Genomic DNA, 20,782 nt, shown 5'->3' with positions numbered 1-20,782 from the left:
CAAAACCAAATAAACCAATTTTCACTGTCAAGCATAAACCGACATAAAAGGCATGTGCATATATCAGTTAACTCAAAGTGGTGCGGTAAGGAACCAGTTATCATGGAACAAATTATCAGCAGCCATTTTAAAAGCACAATTAACACCCTTATATTTCCATTTTTTTTTTTAAACGTGCGCACCAGCAAAAGTACAAAACTCAAATTTGATTTAGTTAGAGGAATTCTGTCGCTTATTTTCACATTACCTGACTGATTCCATCTCCAATAATAGTTTGGTCGTGATCAAGGTTGCATCATTCATCTGTCACTCATTGCATTCCATCTGATTAATATCATCCAATGCATGTAAGAATGTGGAAGTACATGGAAATTCCTATTAACCAAAAAAAGAAGAAGTATATAGCTCTAAATGTGAGTCAAATGGGTCAATATAGATAATCACGTAGGTTGACATGACAACGTGAAAAGGATTCCTTCCAATGCCCAAAACAAGAATAAAAAAAAAATAAAAATAAAAATCCCATTCACTCCATTCATGTCTCATTGAGACACTGGCTTTCTTTACAATCTTATAACTTGACCGTAACACCATCGATCAGAACTGCGTTTGGCGCCTCAATTGTACCGCTTTATGACAACAAAAACGACACGAGTCATAAAATGTTGCGTTAATGGCACTACACTCACGCAAGCTTTCCATTAAAAAAAATAAAAATAAAGTGGGAGTGCAAGGTAAGAAAATATCCGAATCACAATAAAGGTGAATTGAAAGAAGGGAGTGTTTTACAGCCAGTTATCAAAAGCAGCATGGTGAAATACATATTGTAAATGTCTTGACGAGGTGAAGAAGTGAAAAATGAGCTTTAAACACTGACCATGTGGAGACAGCAACGAGGATCATCTGGCAAATTTGCGTCATGGAAACTATACTGTATGTATTCTTGGTGGTCATTACCTGAGTTACATCCCTGTTGACACTGAATTAAAAAAAACTAAACAAAACAATAAGACAAAATGACAGCCCACGTTGAGTTTCAAAATGGCGTGGCAGTAAAAGTGTGTCAGTTTCAGCTTGAAAAAGTTGCATTTGCATTTTGAATTCAGGATGAGATTCAAGCAACACAAGTTCCAGTTCGTGGTTTGCTAAGTGGAAGAGTTGTTAAAAAAGAAAAAAGAAAAAAGCACTTTAAACCGAAATCCAGTTCAAATAGAACATTTGTTATTCAGGGCCTAAAATGTGATTCAAAAATTGACACGTCAACAGGCCATGCCAGTAAATAATCTGATCAGATGACAACAACAGGATATTATGGATCGCTATATCAGACACCAGAAAACTCTAGTCCATTATCTGGATATTTGAAATTGGGACGAGACTTACCTTTGTCCTCATTTTTTGTTGATTGTTCAAAAAATAAATTCCCTCAAAAATTGAATGTGAATGCTGAGAGATGTTAACCTGTCAAAAGAATAAATAAATGCTAAAAGCAATCGTGTATGTTTCAATTCCATAAAGCGTTGTAGTGTCGTATGTCGGGATGTAACGATAAGGGCGATATCGTGATATTAAAACTGCCACAATATCGTCGTCGTCACGTTCACAATATTTAAAAGGAACGCATACGTTGAAAAAAAAAAAAAGTCAGGTTGATTTCCATTTGTGCAGTTCTAGCACCCTTAAATTAGTGCAATTTAATTTTCATGAGGGATGTTTTGGCCTTCTATGTTTCAAATCAATGCGAATTGTCAGATGAAGGGGAACCTAAATTGCTTGTGAAGCCATCAATGTGTGCTTGCATTAGCAAATACGTGCCTCAATATTGCTTTTTTTAGTATGAGCTTTTTTTTTTTTTTTTTTTTTTTTTTTTAAGACAAAACAAAAAAAACGTTTTTTTTTTGCAACTTATGAAGTGTAACATGTAACGGTTGTCGAGATGAATTCCTCGTCGGTTATCTTATCTGGCCGTTGCATTTCTACGTGTGAAAGTGCTAAGCTTCGATTTTTATTCGGCTAGTTTGTATTCACAACAATGTGCTAACGTGCTAAGAGGCTAACGTGCACGAGACATGAGCTTCCTGGATCTAAGGAAAAGAACGGCGATCGGAGACACAAAAAGCTGCAAATGCAAGTTGGCAAGTAAGTACTTCTACAAAATAAACATAAACGAACATATGAGCACGTCCTGGAATGCCGCGGGGGCCGTGTAGCTTCCCAACGGTATGTAGCTCGTCGCTGTGTTGACTTCCGTTCGCCGGATACAATTGGATACAGGCGGTGTAAATTTATCCGAAAAACACGCACGATTTCCGGGTAAAGTAAACGGACGGATCGGTGTAATGGAGCTTTTTCTTTCCGTTATTTGTCCGGAACCGTACGTCCTACGGGGAAAATGACACATATCTGACACATATCTGGAACCGTGAGCACAAGAGATACGTGGCTCGTTGAAGTGCGACGCCGGATATGGGGGTGTAAATCGGGCCTTCCTGTACCCGAAAATCAAACACAATTTGCGGCTAAAGTCACGGAGGGTCCCGGTGCCGCTCCGGAGCCCCACAAAAAGTACTTTTTTCCCCAAAGTTTTCTATCAAAGCTACCGTGTTGCCTGATGCTCTAACTATGTCATATGAAAGATTCAAATTTATTTCTTTATTATACATATATACAACACAGTTAATTTTCTTCATAATCTATTATTTGGCTTCTGTTGTCCTATGGTGGGGGGAAATAATAATAATAAATAAATATACTATATTTATGCATAGTTTTGATGCCAATGAACATTTTGGGTGGTTGAAAGAAAAAAAAATGTTAAAAAATGACTTAGTTATCACACCTCAAAGTAGAATTACTTATTTGGCTAAAATGTACTCTTCGAGGGTGTTCTGAGTTAAATTGCCATTGTCAAAAAATTTGGCATGCATTGAAAAAATTGTTGTTATAACTTATTGCCTTATTCGAAGCTCTAATTATGTCATATGAAGTATTAATTTTTTATTTATTTTTTATACATGTATACAGCACAGTTCGTTTTCTTCATAGTCCATTTTTTGGGCTTGTATTGTCCTAAGAGGGGGGAATACATAAAAAAAAAAAAAAAACTTCATATGTATGGATAGTTCTGATGCCAATGAACATTTTGAGTGGTTGAAATAAAAAAAAATGTTAAAAATTGACTTAGTTATCACACCTCAAAGTAGAATTACTTATTTGGCTAAAATGTACTCTTAGAGGGTGTTCTGAGTTAAATTGCCATTGTCAAAAAATTTGGCATGCATTGAAAAAATTGTTGTTATAACTTATTGCCTTATTCGAAGCTCTAATTATGTCATATGAAGTATTAATTTTTTATTTATTTTTTATACATGTATACAGCACAGTTCGTTTTCTTCATAGTCCATTCTTTGGGCTTGTATTGTCCTAAGAGGGGGGAATACATAAAAAAAAAAACTTCATATGTATGGATAGTTCTGATGCCAATGAACATTTTGAGTGGTTGAAATAAAAAAAAATGTTAAAAATTGACTTAGTTATCACACCTCAAAGTAGAATTACTTATTTGGCTAAAATGTACTCTTAGAGGGTGTTCTGAGTTAAATTGCCATTGTCAAAAAATTTGGCATGCATTGAAAAAATTGTTGTTATAACTTATTGCCTTATTCGAAGCTCTAATTATGTCATATGAAGTATTATTTTTTTATTTATTTTTTATACATGTATACAGCACAGTTCGTTTTCTTCATAGTCCATTCTTTGGGCTTGTATTGTCCTAAGAGGGGGGAATACATAAAAAAAAAAAAAAAACTTCATATGTATGGATAGTTCTGATGCCAATGAACATTTTGAGTGGTTGAAATAAAAAAAAATGTTAAAAATTGACTTAGTTATCACACCTCAAAGTAGAATTACTTATTTGGCTAAAATGTACTCTTAGAGGGTGTCACTGATTCCAAGGCACAAGGGTTAAACACAATATTGCGACCTTTTTTTAAATATCACCAACACCCCCACAATATCGTGATAATTATCGTATCGTGATGTTTGGATATCGTTACATCCCTACTAGTATGCTTTGTTGTCATTTGATTGCTCTACAATCTAAGTGTCCCTTTCAAGTTTAAGTCGAATTTAACAGCGAATTGGGATGTAAACAAACAGCAGCATATATATATGTACACAAAATTAAAAAAAAATAAAAAAAGAATTTTTAGGGGTTTTTAGTTCACCAATCAGGAAGTTAATTTTACTGCTGTTATGCATGAATAAAAATCAGAATGAACCAAAAATCCATATTTTGATGCATGATGGCAGTGATCTTATCTCTCAGCATCCACACGATTAAGCCCAACTCTAAAACTGCTATAAACAGTATCAAATAGTTACGATGGTAAAAACAATACAGAAAAAATCTCTGGCTCACTCAGGATTTGAGATGTTCTGATATACAACACAAAGCAAACAGGTTGGTTTTTTTCTTCGTGGCCTCAATATAAAAATAGATTTGTCAAATCCAGTGCATTTCAAATGGACTACAGGCAAAGTCGGGTCACATTTTGGAGCTTGTGTAAACGTGAGTCAACGTACCCGAACACTGATGCCTTCAAGGGATTGGTTAGTTGACTTCCGCTTGGAAAAAATGCTAAACGCACACGCGTGCACGTCGCAATCGGGCCAGATGATGGTGACGGCGGTTCCATGATTTGGGGGGCGGGCAGGTAGGCGGAGACAGTGGTTCACTTTGAGCGAGGACGAGTCTTAATGGTCATCACAGAGTATCTGGTCCAGCACGCTCAGCAGGTGCTTGAGGCCGTAAATGTAGCCGTGATCGGGGCCCTCGCTGGGGAAAACGTGGGCAAAGTCGATCATCTTGACCTCCACCTGGGCGTGGCCTTCGCCCCGCCCCGTCGCCCCGCCTCCGCCTGGCGCCGTATCCTCTTCCCGCCAGTCGCCCGTCGCTCTCTTCCCATCCTCGCCCTTCCCTTCCACTTGGGATTTGTTTCCGTTTCCGTTTGGCGGTTGCCGGGACGACCACGTCGAGTTGTTCTCCACGGAAGGCGCCGCCCCCAAAGCGCCGCCGTCGCCGCCTCGGAGGCGGGTCTTGGCGCAAAGGTGGCGGCCATCTTTCCTGCGGTTGCCGCAAACGGAGTCTCGGGCGCAATCGCGGGGCGGCGCCGCCTCAATGTTGTTGTTGTTGTACTCGGCCATCTTTTCGTTGTCGCCCCCCCGCCCGCGCTCATCCTCGCCGTCCAAACTCCTGCCGACGGCAGCCGGGCTGTTGGCGGGGGCGCTGATGAGGGGGAAGGCGCTGGAGTTGGGGAGACCCTCGTAGACAAAGAGAAGCGAGCTGGCGTAGAAGACCAGCTGACGCTGAGACTGGAACCAGCGGAGGATATTCTGCACCCGGCCGATGCTGGCCGCCACCGCGTCCTTCCTCAGGCAGACGCCGTTGTGGAAGAATTTGGCTAAGCCTGGAGAAGGGACGAAAGCAAAAGGCCTTGTTCACACTGCACCGACTTCCACAACATTGTCACGTCAGACAGAAACGTGCAATTTGTGGAGAAATTGCGTGGGAATGCTGAAAAGCTGAATGCTAATATTGGAATGCAACAAACATAATGGATGCTAAATAATTGGATTGCTATCAATTGTATTATCCCTCTCCAATTTATTTACTTTTTTTTTTAAATCAAATTTCCTCCTACGGCCACATCCAGGCAGGTTGGTTACAAGTTACATGGATCTTAAATTTCTAAATAATATGTTGGGGAATGGTCTTTTTTTTCTCGCCTTTATCTTTACTGTAATTGTCCATAATTTCCTTTGTAATTTTTTGAGACAGCTTTTGTTCCTTTGCTTCTTCTGGCCCACTTTTATTGACGTATGTTACCAAACAACACGTCGACTTTTCATGGCTTTTTTAGTGCTGAGATTGCATCAAATGTTCAAGATGTAACATTGAGAATTAGGAAATGGCAGAATGTCGGAGTTCACAATACAAATGACTTATGACACACAAACGTACCATCTTTAATGGTGTCCTTCAACAGTCCCCTCCCATAGTGTTGGTCAAACGTGTCAACGGTGTCACTGCACAATTTATAAACCTGTCAGGGAAAAAAAAAAATCCAATTACAATCTATGTTACACACTGTAACATAGATTTAATATCATTAGTATCCCACAAGGGACAGCAAAATATTTCATTCAAATGTAATCCGGTAAAACTTTCTTCCTGTGTTAAGAGATGGAATGAACTGTGGTGATGATGACACCTAGTGGCTTAATCCTGTAACTACTTTCACACATCTGAGGATAAAAACAGAAAATAAACAAACTTATGTGAGCTATTTGGTTGAATTCAGCATTATGGTTTTGATAAATACCGACAAATAATATATAAATAAATACATTTGGTCATAGAGTGGATGTGATCAGTATTTTTTAGTTCAAGGAATTGGAACCGCTGCGATGGAGAAAAAAAAAAAAAGTTGTAAAACAAGTTGTAGCTGACACGACGTGATTATCGCATAACATCAAAGTTTGACCTCTGGCTAACATCTTAGCTAACATTTCAATAGAAGGAAAACTCGTGGTGTTAAGTGGCATCATTTTTGTTTGCTTAATGTGAACATTTCATTAGTAGCCATTCAATTGAACTCAAATGTCTAATAATGCATTTTGCCACTTGCTGTCGACTGAAAATGACATCATCAGGTGACGAGAGCTGAGGTAACTACGGCTTACCTGAAGTTGATTCATTCATTCATTCAATTTATGAATCATGATAGACATAATATTAACTTTTTACTGCTGAAAATTGCAAAATTAGTAATGCAGCCTTTCTTATCCAACTACAAAGTACATTTAACTGTGTGCCTCTATTATTAACTCATTCACTGCCATTGACGGAAAAAGACGTCAAATGATACATTTTTGCTGGGCTGGCAGTGAATGTGTTAAATTGTAACTGCACAGAATATTTCTGGTAAGGCTTTTTAATACGACGCCTCGATGGCTGACGAGTTCAAGTTCCGGGCAGTGACTCGAATCGAATTTTTTTGTATTTTGCTGATTGTAGAAAGCAGTGGATGAAAAAAGTGCAAGCACAAAGTAAATGTTTTCTAAACGTTGCATATGTGCTGTTCAAAAGCCTCTTCATTTATGTTGGGAAACAAGATGACAAAACAGCAAAAGTGCATACATATTTCCGTTAATTTACTTTGACATACTTTCTGAATTTTCCGATAAAATTTGTGTAAGACAAGTCCGAAACATTGTGGACTCATAATGAAACATATTACATACCGGTAATTGTAAATGACTCGAGATGTGTTGTTTGTATACTGACGACATCTTTCAAGCAAACAGGAAATGATAAATATACAAACAAGGGCAGGGAATGGAAACAAAGTGATAAATGTTTGAAATTCCGCATTTTACTAGTTTCCTTTCAAATAGATAAGATGTGCTTTCCTGTCTTCTCCAACCCATGTTGACCCAGTAATCACTAGGGATGTAACCATATCCAAACATCACGATACGATATTATCACGATATGAAGGTCACGGTTCGATCATTATCACAATATTGTAAAAAAAAAAGAGAGCACATACTTAAAAAAAAAAAAAAGCACAATATTGTGCTTTTGTACATAACAGCAATGCATATAAACCACCTACAATTGCTAATAACAATATTGCTAATGCAAGCACACATTGATCGCTTCACAAGAAAATTAGGTTCCCCTTTCATCTGATAATTGGCATCGATTTAAAACATAGAAGGCCAAAACATCCCTAATGAAAATTAACTTGCACTAATAAACTAGCCACTTGAGGGTGCTAGAACTGCACAAATGGAAATCAACCCGACTTTTTTTTTTTTTTTTTTTTTTACAGATGTGTGCCTTTTAAATATTGTGAACATGACGACGACATTGTGGCACTTTTAATATCAACGTATCACGATATTACCCTTATTGTGACATCCCTAGTAATCACACTATATAACGATGTGCATTTGTTTTGTGTGCGCTGCACTTCCCATAAAAAAAAAATAAAAAAAAATAATTAAAAAAAAAATTTAAAAAACAGTTGACGTCATTTAACGTTTATGGCGGCATACATCGCGATTTTACTAATCGTTATTAAACGTTTTTGGCGGTCAAAGAGTTACAGCTGGTCTCCAGTCTTCACAAATAAATAGAATGATATATATTTTTTAATCACATTAATTACAATGACTGACTTAAATAACGGCGTATGTAAAATAAAATATGAACAAGTATTTCAATTTTGAATGCATCTGGAGATTGCATTGACTGTTTCTTAATGCAGAGCAAAATCCATTGAATGGACTTCATGCTTTTTTGCTAACCTGCGGAAAGCATGACAATATTCCTCAAATCATGAACCCTTCTACCTTGGAAATGCGACTCACCCTCATCCCAAGCACCAGGAAGCCGATCTCCTCCATCAGCGGGTACTTTCGGATCTGTTGCTCCCTTTTCTCCTGCGAGGCGAACGGGTCGTAACTCCGCTGGCCCAGCTTCACGTCCATGATGCACGGCTTGACGAAGCGCCGGGTCACGTCCTCCAGCTTCATGTACAGGTCTGAGGCACGCAATCGGATTGCATCATAAATTGGCGTCACTCGCGCGTCGACGTTTTGTCATTCGTACCGTTGGGCGCATCAGGGGAGGACAAAGTGCCGTAATATTTTGGGAGATGTGCTTGCAGCTCAAGAAGGCGTGGATCGCAGCAATCCTCTGCATATACCTGCGCAACAAGTACAGACAAATATTATTACTGTACTCAGTTGTGTGTGGACATGCATTCAGATGAGTATTCATTACCATGCTGTAAAACTGCATCTCTCTTGGTCCTCGAGGTGGAGGCTGCAGTTGCTTCAGGACTGTTCCATCCGGATGTTGCAGAATCCCTTTCAATAAATAAAACCAAGCGTATGGATCTTAGAACGCTCATTGTTACTAAATAAATAAATTAGAGGTGTCAAAATTTGTGCATTCATTTTGAGTTCATTTACATTTTCTTTAATGCCACTCATTTTTTTGAACCCACGTTTAATGACCGCCCCTTACTTGGAAAGTAAGCAACGCAGCAAACAGATCCAGTCAAAATTTGAGCAGTCATGCATTTATTAATAATGCATATATTTGTGGAGACTGGGGTCAAGTTGTAAAAAAAAAATAAAATTCGTAATTACTTCATGTTAAAGATTAGATTGCTCTTATTATGAAAAGAAAAATTCACTCAACTGTCAACATTATCTTAAAAAAATGCAATTATGCCATCTAGTGGCAGAAAAATGACCAACACAAATCAATATCACACTCCCGCCCCCCCCACTACATCTTTTTAATTTTAACTCAATTTTATGAATGAATGAAAGTAACTGTATCAATGGCTAAAAGATGCAGCCATATTTCTATTAGTTCGTTTTTCATTTCTTAATGAGTATGATAACTTAAAAAATATTTTCTTGTTCATTTAGAACAGAAATAAAAGTTGCGATTAATCGTGCGTGGGTTAACTATTGAAGTCACGCGATTAATTACGATTAAAATTTTTAAATCGCCTGACACACCTAAATTAAATAAATAAATAAATAAATAAATAAATAAATAAATAAATAAATACATAGATGTCCTGAATGAACTCGACATTTTGAAATTGGTATACAGTTTGTTTGAATCGGTTGAAAATAGGGAAGGAAGTATAATAACTTTTTATTGCTATGATGGGCTAAATAAGTGAAGTATCCCATTTTTAAGGAAACTAACACGTGTTATATTCACTTCAGTGTTATGCAAACAATAAAATAATATTTTCCTAATTGTAATTCAATAATTGTAAATATAAATTAAAAAGATTCCGAGTCGTTTTTAGTGCAATAAGTCAAGTCTCTCAATGAATGTTAAAAAAATAATTTTAAGAAAACAGTAAAGATACAAAAAAAAATGGCCTTTAAAATTCTATTTTCGTATGAATTTATGTGAAAAATATTAAAATAATCGATTCATGGTTTTATTCATCAATATCAGGCTCGAAAGGGAAAATGATTCAATATTATCGATTATTTTTTTCAGACTGGCCTGCCTGCAGTCCCATTCCAAATGTATGGCGCATTATGAATCATATAATACGACAATGGAGGCCCCAGACTGTTGAGCAGCTGAAGTAAGAATTCAACCTTGATTTGCTTGCGTCTTTTTTTTTTTTTTTTTTTTATAGTTTGTATAACAATATATCAAGTTGAATGTCGAAGAGGAAGACGCCAGCCTGGGAACGTGTACACAATTCTGCATAATGCGCATGGAGCCTCAAAACCACACTACAGATCGACGTTTGTGTAAATCTTTTTTTTTTTTTTTTTTCTGCCAAAGCAACATATTTCCCCTTTCGATCCACGATGACGTGCATAGAAATTGCTACACAAGATTGCCGTTAACGGGTGTATGAGTAATGCAGGCAGGTTCAACAGGCAACCTCATGCTACTGTTGGGAAAAAAAAAAAATGTTCTGATTACTCCTACGATTATAACGACATTTTCATTTCAGCAGTCATGCTGGAGGCTGCGTGGGAAGAGAGAAAAAAATGCAGATTCTTACGTATTCTGAGATATGTTGGAGATGAAGTTTACATCGGAAATGTTGAAAGTCTTATCAGGTTATGATTTATGATGAATGTGTTTGTGACTTAGAAAAAGATCAAACGAAAGGAGAAGTGATTGCTTGTAACGGTTGTATGAGCAAGTCAATTATGTAGAAGGCTGACATTTGTAGATTCTACTGCACTTTTTCCTGTTTGGCATTTTAGCTCATTAGTTACATTTTACACATTTGAAAAATAAATAACTTATAGAAAACAGTGTTGTCCTGTCTATCAATGATTAATGCTGTGGGACAAAAAAAAATGGGAGGGGGACACTTTTAACTCTTTGGCCGCCAAAAACGTTTAATAACGTTTAGTAAAATCACGATGTATGCCGCCATAAACGTTAAATGACGTCATCTACGTTTTTTGTTTTGTTTTTTTTAATCAATAGGCAGTGCAACGTCTAAGTGGAGGGAGTGCTGCCCGGTCAATGGGTTGTGGAATCTAAAATGTGGCCAGCAGATGGCAGCATAGTGTCTCTTTACAATGGGCTTCCAGCGTATGGAAATACAATGAAACGTGAAATCGAAACGTTTTCAAGGATGACGTGAATGATCAAAAAGCCTTTGTCACATTAAATCTAATTCACAGAGCGTCACGAAACTAAAAATATTCGCGTCAAAGTCACTTTGACAGTTTTTTCAATTTTCACTCAATGTCACTCAAAATGACCTCTTTTCAAAATGGTGACTAAAGAATGGAATAAGGTAGAAATAAACTTTTTTTTTTTTTTATAATGGAAGAATGGAATTCCATCATTCATTTGGTACTCACATTGTAAAATGTAGTAAAAGCACACAATATTTTGCTTGCCTTGAAAGGTGAGTTAAAATGCTCGAAATTGGCCAGCGGGTGGCAGCAGAGTATAAGAGATCAGCCAGGGCCATGTTGCAAAAAGTTTTTTTTTTTGTTTTTTTTGGGATAACGTGTGGCAGTAAAAGACTTAATGACTTCATTCAAATACAGTGTATGAAACTAAGCTGTACAGAAAGGCATTCATCTTCATTTTCTAGATGCAAGAAATCGGACTTAAGGAGTCCAAAGGTACGTTTTCAGGGCTTTACCTGATGTGTTTGTTTAACCACGGTTGTAAACGTTCGGGTTCAGGGACTCTTCAGGAATCAGATCATATCGTCATGTTTTGCCCCTCTAACAATTATTGTGACCTGGAAGTTTTCGATTCTAAGAAAAGTAATAACATTTAATCATTAGCCTTCCTCACTTGGTCAACAAAACACACACACAAAAAGTTTTTATAAAATTAGATTACCAGAATTGTTTTGGTTTTGTTTTTGTAAAGAATTGCAGTTTGGGGTGTCACAAATAAGTGACCATTTGTTGTAGACATGTATCACATGATCATATACTATACATCTATTGTCATTTGACTAGATTGCCGGTGAAAATGTGTGTTAATAGGACCAAAGGTAGCCTGGACCAAGAAAATAAATGACATCAACTTGGGCCTCCATCTAACATGGCAGTAATTCATTAATGTAGAACAGCAAAGTTGACGTTCCTATTGCATTTGCATACAAAAGAAGTAATAGTTGTCTATTTTAACCCTGATGTGTTTATGAAAGCTGTAGAACGATATCTTTGCCGCATACCGCTTCAAGAAACCTTTCAACGGTCCTACACGAGTTCCCGTTTGAGCACATTTGAACAATACCTATGGAGGTCAACGCATGTGGAGGGCTTAGGCAAACAAGCAATGGGAGGAGCACGATCATGTTCAGTCAGCAGCAATACAGGACGAGCCGGATTCCACTATTTGTTCAACATTGCCCGCTGAGTCGATTACTTCAGTGTATGCGAGCCGTGTTAATGATTATTCAAGACCAAGCGCACGAATGAACCGAGATAACATCGCGCCGCCGCTGAACTCAATGTCGCTTTTGTTTCAGCAGATAGCGAGGAGAGACACAGGCAGGTAAACCTCGCAAAGAAAACAGACTTCATTCGATTTAATGATGGAGCTGCATTTGTTTTGTCATCCCAATCATTCATTTAAGGGCTACTTTCATCGTTGAGGAAAGATATGAGTAGGGCTGCTCGATTATTGAAATAAATATTAATCACGATTAATTCAGTCATAATTGAAATCACGATTAATCAAACCATCGTATATTTTTGGGTACTGTCAGGGTTACCTGTTTGACATCTATTGGTACAATGAGGAGAGAAGACACTCAGTTCAGGGCTCGCAAGGAGATACAATTCACTCCTGCACTCTCTGAAGATTCCTCTCCTCACCTTCTCTATTTATTCAAGAAATGTTTAAACATGTAAAAAATGCTAAATGAATTTATCATCATCATCATCATCATCATCATTTTTATTATTATTTAAGTTATTATGAAAGTGTTTTTTGGACCAAACAAAATGTATCAAATTAGTTTTTATAATAATAATTTTTTTAAAAATGTACAAGTCTTGTTTCCTTGTATAAACAAATATTGTCCATTGCAGTTGCATTGGTGTACACTTATAAATTGACATAGAACATTTAAATAATATTCAATCTTTTTTTTTTTTTGCGATTATGGCAATTTTGTAATCGTGGAGTGTCATAATTAAAATTGAAATTGAATTTCGATTAATTGCACAGCCCTTGATATGAGCAAATTAAAAAAAATAATTGTTTCATTTATTCATAATTGAAGCAACCTTTACTTGACTACAATAATTTTGCTGCGATAAGAAAGAAAGACCCCTGGCACAATAATGTTGAAATTCCGCAATCATGTTTGGATTTGGTAAATGAGAACATTTTCCTTGACTGAAGCACACTTGGTCAAATGACTAAAAACAATTCCTTAATATTGACCGAACTGCTGGCCTGACATGAAGCATTACAGTAAAGCACATGATTGCCTTTTTGCCAAAATGGTGGGGCTGGGAAAGGATCAATTTAATCTACATATTTATCGATCACATCTCGGCCCACCACCAAAAATTCTCCAAGTTCTCAACAATGTGGTTGTCATTTCATTTTTTTTAATTGAAGCGGGGGGAAAAATGTCAAATATTAAGAAAGAGTTACACCTTTCTTAATATTTGTCACACATAAATGGATCTTTTCATTTCCACACACGCACTCACTCACTCACTCAACTGGATGGAAGTCGTGTCGGGGTGCACCTGTACTTACTTACCCACTTTATCCACTCCATACTTGTGACCTGCGACCTGGTGCGACAACGGCACGCAGCCGTTCAGGTGAGCCGGTCCTTGCGTTCCAATTGGCCGATGGCCGCTCATCTCTTTCGTTGAGGCATCGGGGGAGATGCACGGGGTCATGTTGACCCCGACGGCGGAAGTCAGGTCCAGTCTGCCGAGAGCTAAAGAGGACTCCATCATCACTTGATGGTGGTGACGTGATGACATTTGTGATCAACGACCGGGCCCAGCAATCTTCGTCCTCGACCGAAATGCATATATTGTTTCAAAGGTGGATTCACATACTTATTACGTAAGCAACGCCCCAGATGCAGTTGAAATAAAGTGTTTGGACGTGAGGTTGTGAAGTCTTTAGGGAAGTGGTCCAATCCAGACGAAAGCAAAGACTGAGCGGCTCCGTTCGCTGCTTTCGACCCCGGGCAGCAACTTGAGGGACGTGGGGTGGAAACACTGTTACCCCCGCTGTGACCTGCGGTGAAGCAGAGCTCCCGAGGCGCGCTGATTCAATGATTTTCATATCTTGATCAGCAGCATAAATACAATCTGGCCACATCCCACTTCCTGACAGTGTCCGTCAAAGGTGGACCAGGCACGATTTCCGCTGAGGGATTTCAAAATAAAACCACATCCAGGCGTCGTGTGATACTAAGGCAAGTATCAACGGTTTGTTTTTTTATATACTGTATATATAATGTTGCACCATTTCAAATGTAAATTATAAAACGTCTTTATGACTGTATACTACCCAATTTCCAATCAACGTTCGCAATTTTCACAAAGCCACAGTTCCTCCTCCACTGGTGACGTTGACTAATGTTGCGACACTCAGTGTCAAGTGGTGATATGTAGTTCCCAACTTCCCATCAACAAATTCAAAAGCAGACTGCACTCATGAAGAGTAAAACGTACCAAAACGAGAAAAACGGTCTAGTTGTCCAAATGTTAATTCCGAAGTCTTCTATTTTCTACAGTCCAAAATGAGCTGAACATGTCGTACCTGAAAATGAAGGCCTGCCCTTTATCAGTATGACGAAACATCACATTCGTCATCGCTGAACCTCTAATTTAGCGAAGGTGCGTGGGATACAGCGGTGACATTACTTTTACTATCGATTTAGGTGACGACGATAGCCACCGTTTTGCGACATACCACATTTTTTTTACTGCTTTACGGCAGCCGTGTAAAGTCCCCCCCATGAACTTTGTTTTGACAATCGCTTTAAAAAAAATAAAAAATACGCAAGTACAGAAACTACAGTAAATTCAGTTTAACACTATTATTATTTCTCTTAAACTATATACATATATATAGCTTATACTTGTACTTTTATTTTAATAAATGAATATCGAACCTTTTTGGCGCTTTCTTCTGCTGTTCAAATAACAGCGAAATAATCAGAGACAGAGTGGAACTCATCTCATCCCATTTCCCACAGTTACCACGATTCCACACAAGTCCTCCTCTGTAATTGCACAATTATGCTTATCTGCTGGAAATGCAATCCACTCTAATTGGGATGACATTTTATAAACACAGATAATGGGTAAACACCGTTGACAGGGAATGTATACTGTATGCATTCGTCCATAACAACATAATGAGGTTGATGCACGCTTCTATCTGTATTTCGTACAGATTCCATAGAGTTGCTACAAAGTTCAGTAAAAAATAAAATACAATTTAAAACAACAACAGGTCTTTCAAATATTTCCCATCATTTACACTTCTCAAGTGAGCTACACATTATTTAAGACATAATTCTGTTAATCATGTTATGTTATCTTAGTTTTGGACTGTTCAAAGTAGGCTACTAGACTATCTACATTCCAGGTAACGTTATTTTATTAGTTATATTGATGAAAGGACCTTTAAAAAAAAAAAAAAAAAGACTCATGGACAACAAATACTCCAAAAAGAAACACATTACATGTAGTATTGTTTTCCCTGAATAAGCGGTCATACGTATGTTGTTATATTTGTCACTTTATTTCACATACAATGGAAATGCTTTCTTGATAGGCATTGTAACCTGTAAGAAGAATTTAATTTGGCCATATTTGTACTCACTGTATTTTTTTCCTCAATTTACTAAATTCTGTACTGTTTATGTAAATTACCATATATTTTATTTGATATTGTATCGGAGGTTGTCAAAAGTGGACTGTTAATACGCCATTTACAGTATTTTGTGTTTTGTTAGTTGATTAGGTGAGGGTCAGGTCACACGCTGGACTTTGGGATACAGTCGTGATATAGTGATTTCATTTAACAGTAATTGTATACTTTATACGGCATTTTTTTTATGCTGCGCCGTGAAACGTAACCACTTCATATTTGAAACGCAATTACGACATCACAATTCTAAACGTCAACAACACGTGTTTGTTTTCCGGTTCTATCTTTGCAAACTACACTTCCCATCACCCTCTTCGTTTTTTTGCCACCGTAAACACAGAAGGCGGAAACAAAAGAGCTTTTCATAAATGCACAAACCGTAAACCGGCAGCTGGGCAAGGAAATGAACTGTAATTACTGATCGTGACTGCATCTATAACGAAATTGAAACGAAAAAAAAAAAAGTGACACGAAGTTTGTCGCAGTTGGGGCTACACCAGTCAACATGGCACTGAAGAGAATAAATAAGGTAACTGACTAGCTTGCTAGCGGCAGATAAACTGACTACCGAAGGGTCACGATTGGGCGAAGTTGCTGTTACTACCGCTTCCTCGCTCTCCGTGGATTTAAACAACTTGTGCATAACTCGGTAACGGTGTCAGATATGATATAATCGTTGACACTTCCGAGAATAGACGAGGCAGACAATGACAACTTCAAAGTTTCGAGCTAGCTTGCTAACCTGAGCACATACCTTCGAGTGTTCCTGTTGGACCACTTTTGCTAGGAAAGTTGAAAATCAAGCTTCAGGTATCTACTTTCAACAACAATTCGCTAAATTTTCAAAGCTGACATGTACTGTTTAGTAGTGGGTAATAGATCACAAAATGTTTTGTTTTATTTTTTTTTACTAGCCTCGTTTTGCAAAAACTTTACAATTAGGAAAGCAGTTTTCGGTTTTGTTTTGAAACCTTAAATTGTCAATTGGTGACGTCAGGGAGACATTTATTAAGGAACTGATGCTTGATCTTTTATGTTGTGTTTGCTTTGTGACAGTTCAGGCTGTTTGAAAGCGCAATATAAATCAACTTGAGTTGATCAGCTCCACATATTTCCTGGAACAACGTTAAAAAAAAAAAGTTATGTTTTGTTCAGGAGTAACTAGTCGTTGGTCAGCGTCTGAAATAATGCTGCAAACAACTGAACGGCTTCATCAGTATGGCTGTTTTGTTGAACAGGAACTGCAGGACCTGCAAAGGGACCCTCCAGCACAGTGTTCTGCTGGACCTGTGGGCGATGATTGTGAGTAAACACATTAGAGCACACTACTATTTATTTTGAAGCATTTTTTCCCCCCCTTTTTGGTTGCAAACTATTTATGTTTTGTCAGCGTAAGGCCAGCATAGCCGTTTTTGAGTTTCTGCCGCTTTTATATTTGTCTCTCTCTTTTTTTTTTTTGATTCCAGTGTTTCATTGGCAGGCGACAATAATGGGTCCGGTGAGTACCACACCACTGATTGTTTTTGTCTGAACTAGGCTTTAACGCAGTTATAGTGACCGAAACATCAAACTCATTGGCAAACCACGCTTGCCTCCCATTTACAGTGTTTTTTTTTTCTCCTTATGAATACCGTTTGCATTGCCAGCGTTAGCATTGTGTGAGGTGTCTCTCCAGTAATTCACAATTTACAGCGGCGCAGAGATGTGTTGTGTGCATGTAATCTGGCTATAATGTTCATCAGTTTTTTTGTGAAATGCCTAATCAATTGTGCAATTTCTCACATACCTTGTCAGGGTGACAGTCCTTACCAAGGAGGAGTTTTCTTTCTCACAATCCACTTCCCCACTGATTACCCCTTCAAGCCACCAAAGGTGACGCTGAATCCATCTTCTTCAACAGTTATTATTCACAAAACCTCTTTTTTTTGTGATTTAATATAGCCTCTAAAAATCATATATAGGGGGACCTCTAAATGTAGATTGATGTCCAATTTGGTATTTGACCATAATTTCCAAAGATGACCTCTAAAGTCACACAAAACGTCTGATTTATTTTTTTTTTTTTAACTGCCTTACATCATTTGAGATGCCAGCAAATTTCGAGGGAACCTGAAAGATTTAATTCTGGGCGATTAAATACTAATCTTTAAGCTGTTTAAATTGATATACGGATATAAGGAACTTGCATAATTATAATGTTAAGGAATTTTATTTGTCTTAATATTTTTTATTTCTTTTTTTTTTACGTTTAAACATTTTCTTGTTTTGTACCCCCAAAAAATAAATGATCCTCCAAATGCACAGTCCTAAAACATAGAAGGGCCAAAACATGCCTTGTGAAAATTAAACTGCACTAAAAAAATTAACCACCAGAGGGTGCTAGAACTGCACAAATGGAAATCAACCAGACTTTTTTTTTTTTTTTTTTTTTTACAGATGTGTTGCTTTTAATATCGTGACACCACGACGACAGTATTGTCAGTTTTAATATCACCATATTGCTGTTATTGTTACATCCCTACTTATCATGAGGGTGAAAGTAGGGCTGCTCGATTATGGAAAAGAATAATAATCACGATTATTTTGACAATAATAGAAATCATCATTAGTCAAACGATTATTTGTATGGTACAGAACAAGAAAATGTTTAAGCATATAAACCTATTAAGAGCAGTAAAAAAATAGAAACATTTTCATTATGTAAGTTCATTTTAAATCAAACCGAATTTATATTTATTTATTTATTTATTTAATTGTGTTGGCAAAAACTTGGAGTGCAGCTTAATGATAAAAAAAATAAATTAAAAATGCAGTTGTATTTTTTTATTATTTTTTTTTTTTTGAACCTTGATTCACTGTTTGGAGGGTAAGCAACACTTTGCATCATCCCACTCCATGACAAACAAGCAAATACTGGACTGTAAATAAGTGACACATGCCCTCTAGTGGCACAAGTAAATATTGCTGGAGAATGTCAAGTAAACAATCAACTTGGTTACTGGAGATAATAGTTAGTCTCACCAAACCCTTTTAATATACAGAAGTGCAAGCGTAAGTTTCATTTTGCACATTTGTAAGCAGTTGGGAGTGTTCCAGTTTGCTGTCGATCAACATTCTCTGCAAAGTCCCGAATTTGTCAGTTTCATCTCCTCTTTTCCAGGTAGCGTTTACGACCAAGATATATCACCCAAACATCAACAGCAACGGGAGTATTTGTTTGGACATCCTGCGGTCGCAGTGGTCTCCTGCACTAACCGTGTCAAAAGGTACTCAACGGTCTGCGTTTTTTTTTGTTTTTTGTTTGTTTGTTTCACGTTGTGACAGGGCGCGCGCGTAGAGCGGAACCAGAGAGGCAACGTTTATCAGCACATGTCCAATCGTGCGCTTTCTGCTTCTTTCAGTGCTGTTGTCTATATGTTCACTGCTGTGTGATCCCAACCCGGATGACCCGTTAGTTCCAGATATAGCGCAGATATACAAGAATGACAAAGAAAGGTGAGTACGCACACCTGAGGTCTACAATTTTGGATCGACTGGGTCACGGAATTCACATCCCACCCCCACCCCTTCTCTCTCTCTCCAGATACAACAAAGTAGCAAAAGAATGGACCCAAAAGTATGCCATGTAACAAAAACACAGTTGCATCACAAACATGTTTTTGTTTCTTTTTTTTTTGTAAGTCACAAAACACTGTAAAAATATAGTAAGGAATGGAATAACCTCCAATCAACAGTACTTTCAAAGGCAGTCTCTCACTACGAGGCCCATGTAGCTGAAAGTGAAGCAGCATGTTTCAGGCTGGAAAAACGGGAAACATTTGATTTTTGAATTCTCCTTTGAAAGTGATGTGTAGCATTTTTCTCGTTCGAATAATAAAAAGCATTAAAAGTTGCCATGCAGCCAACAAGGAGGGATGCCAAATTTTGTTTACCCTGACTTTGTTGTACGTATTTCTATAAATCAAAATGGACACTTAAAAAAACAAACGATTTTAAAGCTGCTCAATGCAGGAAAATTGAATTTCGAATGGCTGCTGCAACGTGTGGCCGCAAAATGAAACTGCACACTCCTTTCTTCACGTACACGCATGACGTCACAGCTGCAGACGGGAAATTCGAACCCGAATCCAGTCTGAAAGGAGTACTAAGGTGTTAATCTTCGAGTTAGAAGATGTTTGAGTCATGAATGGTTCAAATTAAAAGGCTATTTTAAATGTATTTTTGGGCGAAATCCTCCATAGAGCAACTTTTAACACTATAACTTGAACATAGGCTTTTTTTAATTTAAAAAAAAAATGTACTTCCTGTATGCAATTACACTGAATGGAACAATGTACAGGTACTGCTTCTCTCAAAATCAAAGCAGTTTAGAAATCAATTATCTCATTGCTTTATTGTTTTCTTGTATAGTATTTTAAAAAAAGTATTCATAGTTCAACAAATCAGGAAAATCTACGTGTAAATCTGCCATTTGAAAGAATGGACTTTTCTCCCCTGTGTTTTTTTGTTGTTTTTAATTTGTTGATTCAAACAGATTTTTTTTGTTTTTAGTTCAGTCTTAAGGGGTATATGATGTTTGACATTCAGATTAATTGATTTATCTAATTTACAAAAAAGGGTGAAAATCTTCTCTTTTTTTTTTTGTTGTCCCTGTACAAATTGTCTCATGTATTTGACGCCTGTTATTGTACATGGCAAATTTTGTACTAAAATAAAGAATGGTACAGTCCAGTTTGTACTATTTCAGTTGATTTTGATGCATGTAAACGTGCCACACTGTACAAAAGCCAGCAAACGTGTAAT

General features: G+C 37.4%; 2 protein-coding genes across 4 annotated transcripts; one reads left to right on the top strand and one right to left on the bottom strand.

Moving 5' to 3' along the window:
• Window positions 1–3,966: 3,966 nt before the first annotated feature.
• Window positions 3,967–15,016, bottom strand: ipmkb (inositol polyphosphate multikinase b). Its single transcript, XM_077501686.1, has 6 exons — window positions 13,839–15,016; window positions 8,858–8,943; window positions 8,684–8,780; window positions 8,443–8,615; window positions 6,026–6,107; window positions 3,967–5,471 (listed from the first exon to the last, which is right to left on the bottom strand). The coding sequence occupies exons 1-6, from the start codon at window positions 14,068–14,070 to the stop codon at window positions 4,759–4,761; spliced, it is 1,383 nt and encodes a 460-aa protein (XP_077357812.1). The 5' UTR covers window positions 14,071–15,016; the 3' UTR covers window positions 3,967–4,758.
• Window positions 14,365–20,710, top strand: LOC144004511 (ubiquitin-conjugating enzyme E2-17 kDa-like). Of its 3 annotated transcripts, none has more exons than XM_077501698.1 (7): window positions 14,365–14,513; window positions 17,218–17,281; window positions 17,446–17,477; window positions 17,774–17,851; window positions 19,140–19,245; window positions 19,381–19,474; window positions 19,563–20,710. In XM_077501698.1, exons 3-7 carry the CDS (start codon window positions 17,469–17,471, stop codon window positions 19,606–19,608), a joined length of 333 nt encoding a protein of 110 aa, XP_077357824.1. In that variant the 5' UTR covers window positions 14,365–14,513; window positions 17,218–17,281; window positions 17,446–17,468; the 3' UTR covers window positions 19,609–20,710. The 3 variants fall into 3 exon arrangements, with proteins under 3 accessions (XP_077357824.1, XP_077357823.1, XP_077357825.1); XM_077501697.1 differs by lacking the exon at window positions 14,365–14,513 and adding an exon at window positions 16,291–16,508; XM_077501699.1 differs by lacking the exon at window positions 14,365–14,513 and adding an exon at window positions 16,563–16,789.
• The last annotated feature ends 72 nt before the right edge of the window (window positions 20,711–20,782 follow it).

The sequence above is a fragment of the Festucalex cinctus genome, chromosome 17 (assembly GCF_051991245.1).
Source record: "Festucalex cinctus isolate MCC-2025b chromosome 17, RoL_Fcin_1.0, whole genome shotgun sequence".
NCBI classification, from domain to species: domain Eukaryota; kingdom Metazoa; phylum Chordata; class Actinopteri; order Syngnathiformes; family Syngnathidae; genus Festucalex; species Festucalex cinctus.
Note: the sequence above shows the minus strand (reverse complement) of the source record. Positions and strands in the feature narration are given on the sequence as shown.

Coding starts and splice junctions, on each gene's coding strand:
- ipmkb (XM_077501686.1), bottom strand. CDS start 14,070: ATGTCATCACGTCACCACCATCAAGTGATGATGGAGTCCTCTTTAGCT. Junction 8,781..8,857: donor AGATGCAGTTTTACAGCATG/GTAATGAATACT, acceptor CTTGTTGCGCAG/GTATATGCAGAGGATTGCTG. Junction 6,108..8,442: donor TCCTGGTGCTTGGGATGAGG/GTGAGTCGCATT, acceptor TTTCCCTGACAG/GTTTATAAATTGTGCAGTGA.
- LOC144004511 (XM_077501697.1), top strand. CDS start 16,485: ATGGCACTGAAGAGAATAAATAAG. Junction 17,478..17,773: donor AGGCGACAATAATGGGTCCG/GTGAGTACCACA, acceptor ATACCTTGTCAG/GGTGACAGTCCTTACCAAGG. Junction 19,475..19,562: donor TACAAGAATGACAAAGAAAG/GTGAGTACGCAC, acceptor CTCTCTCTCCAG/ATACAACAAAGTAGCAAAAG.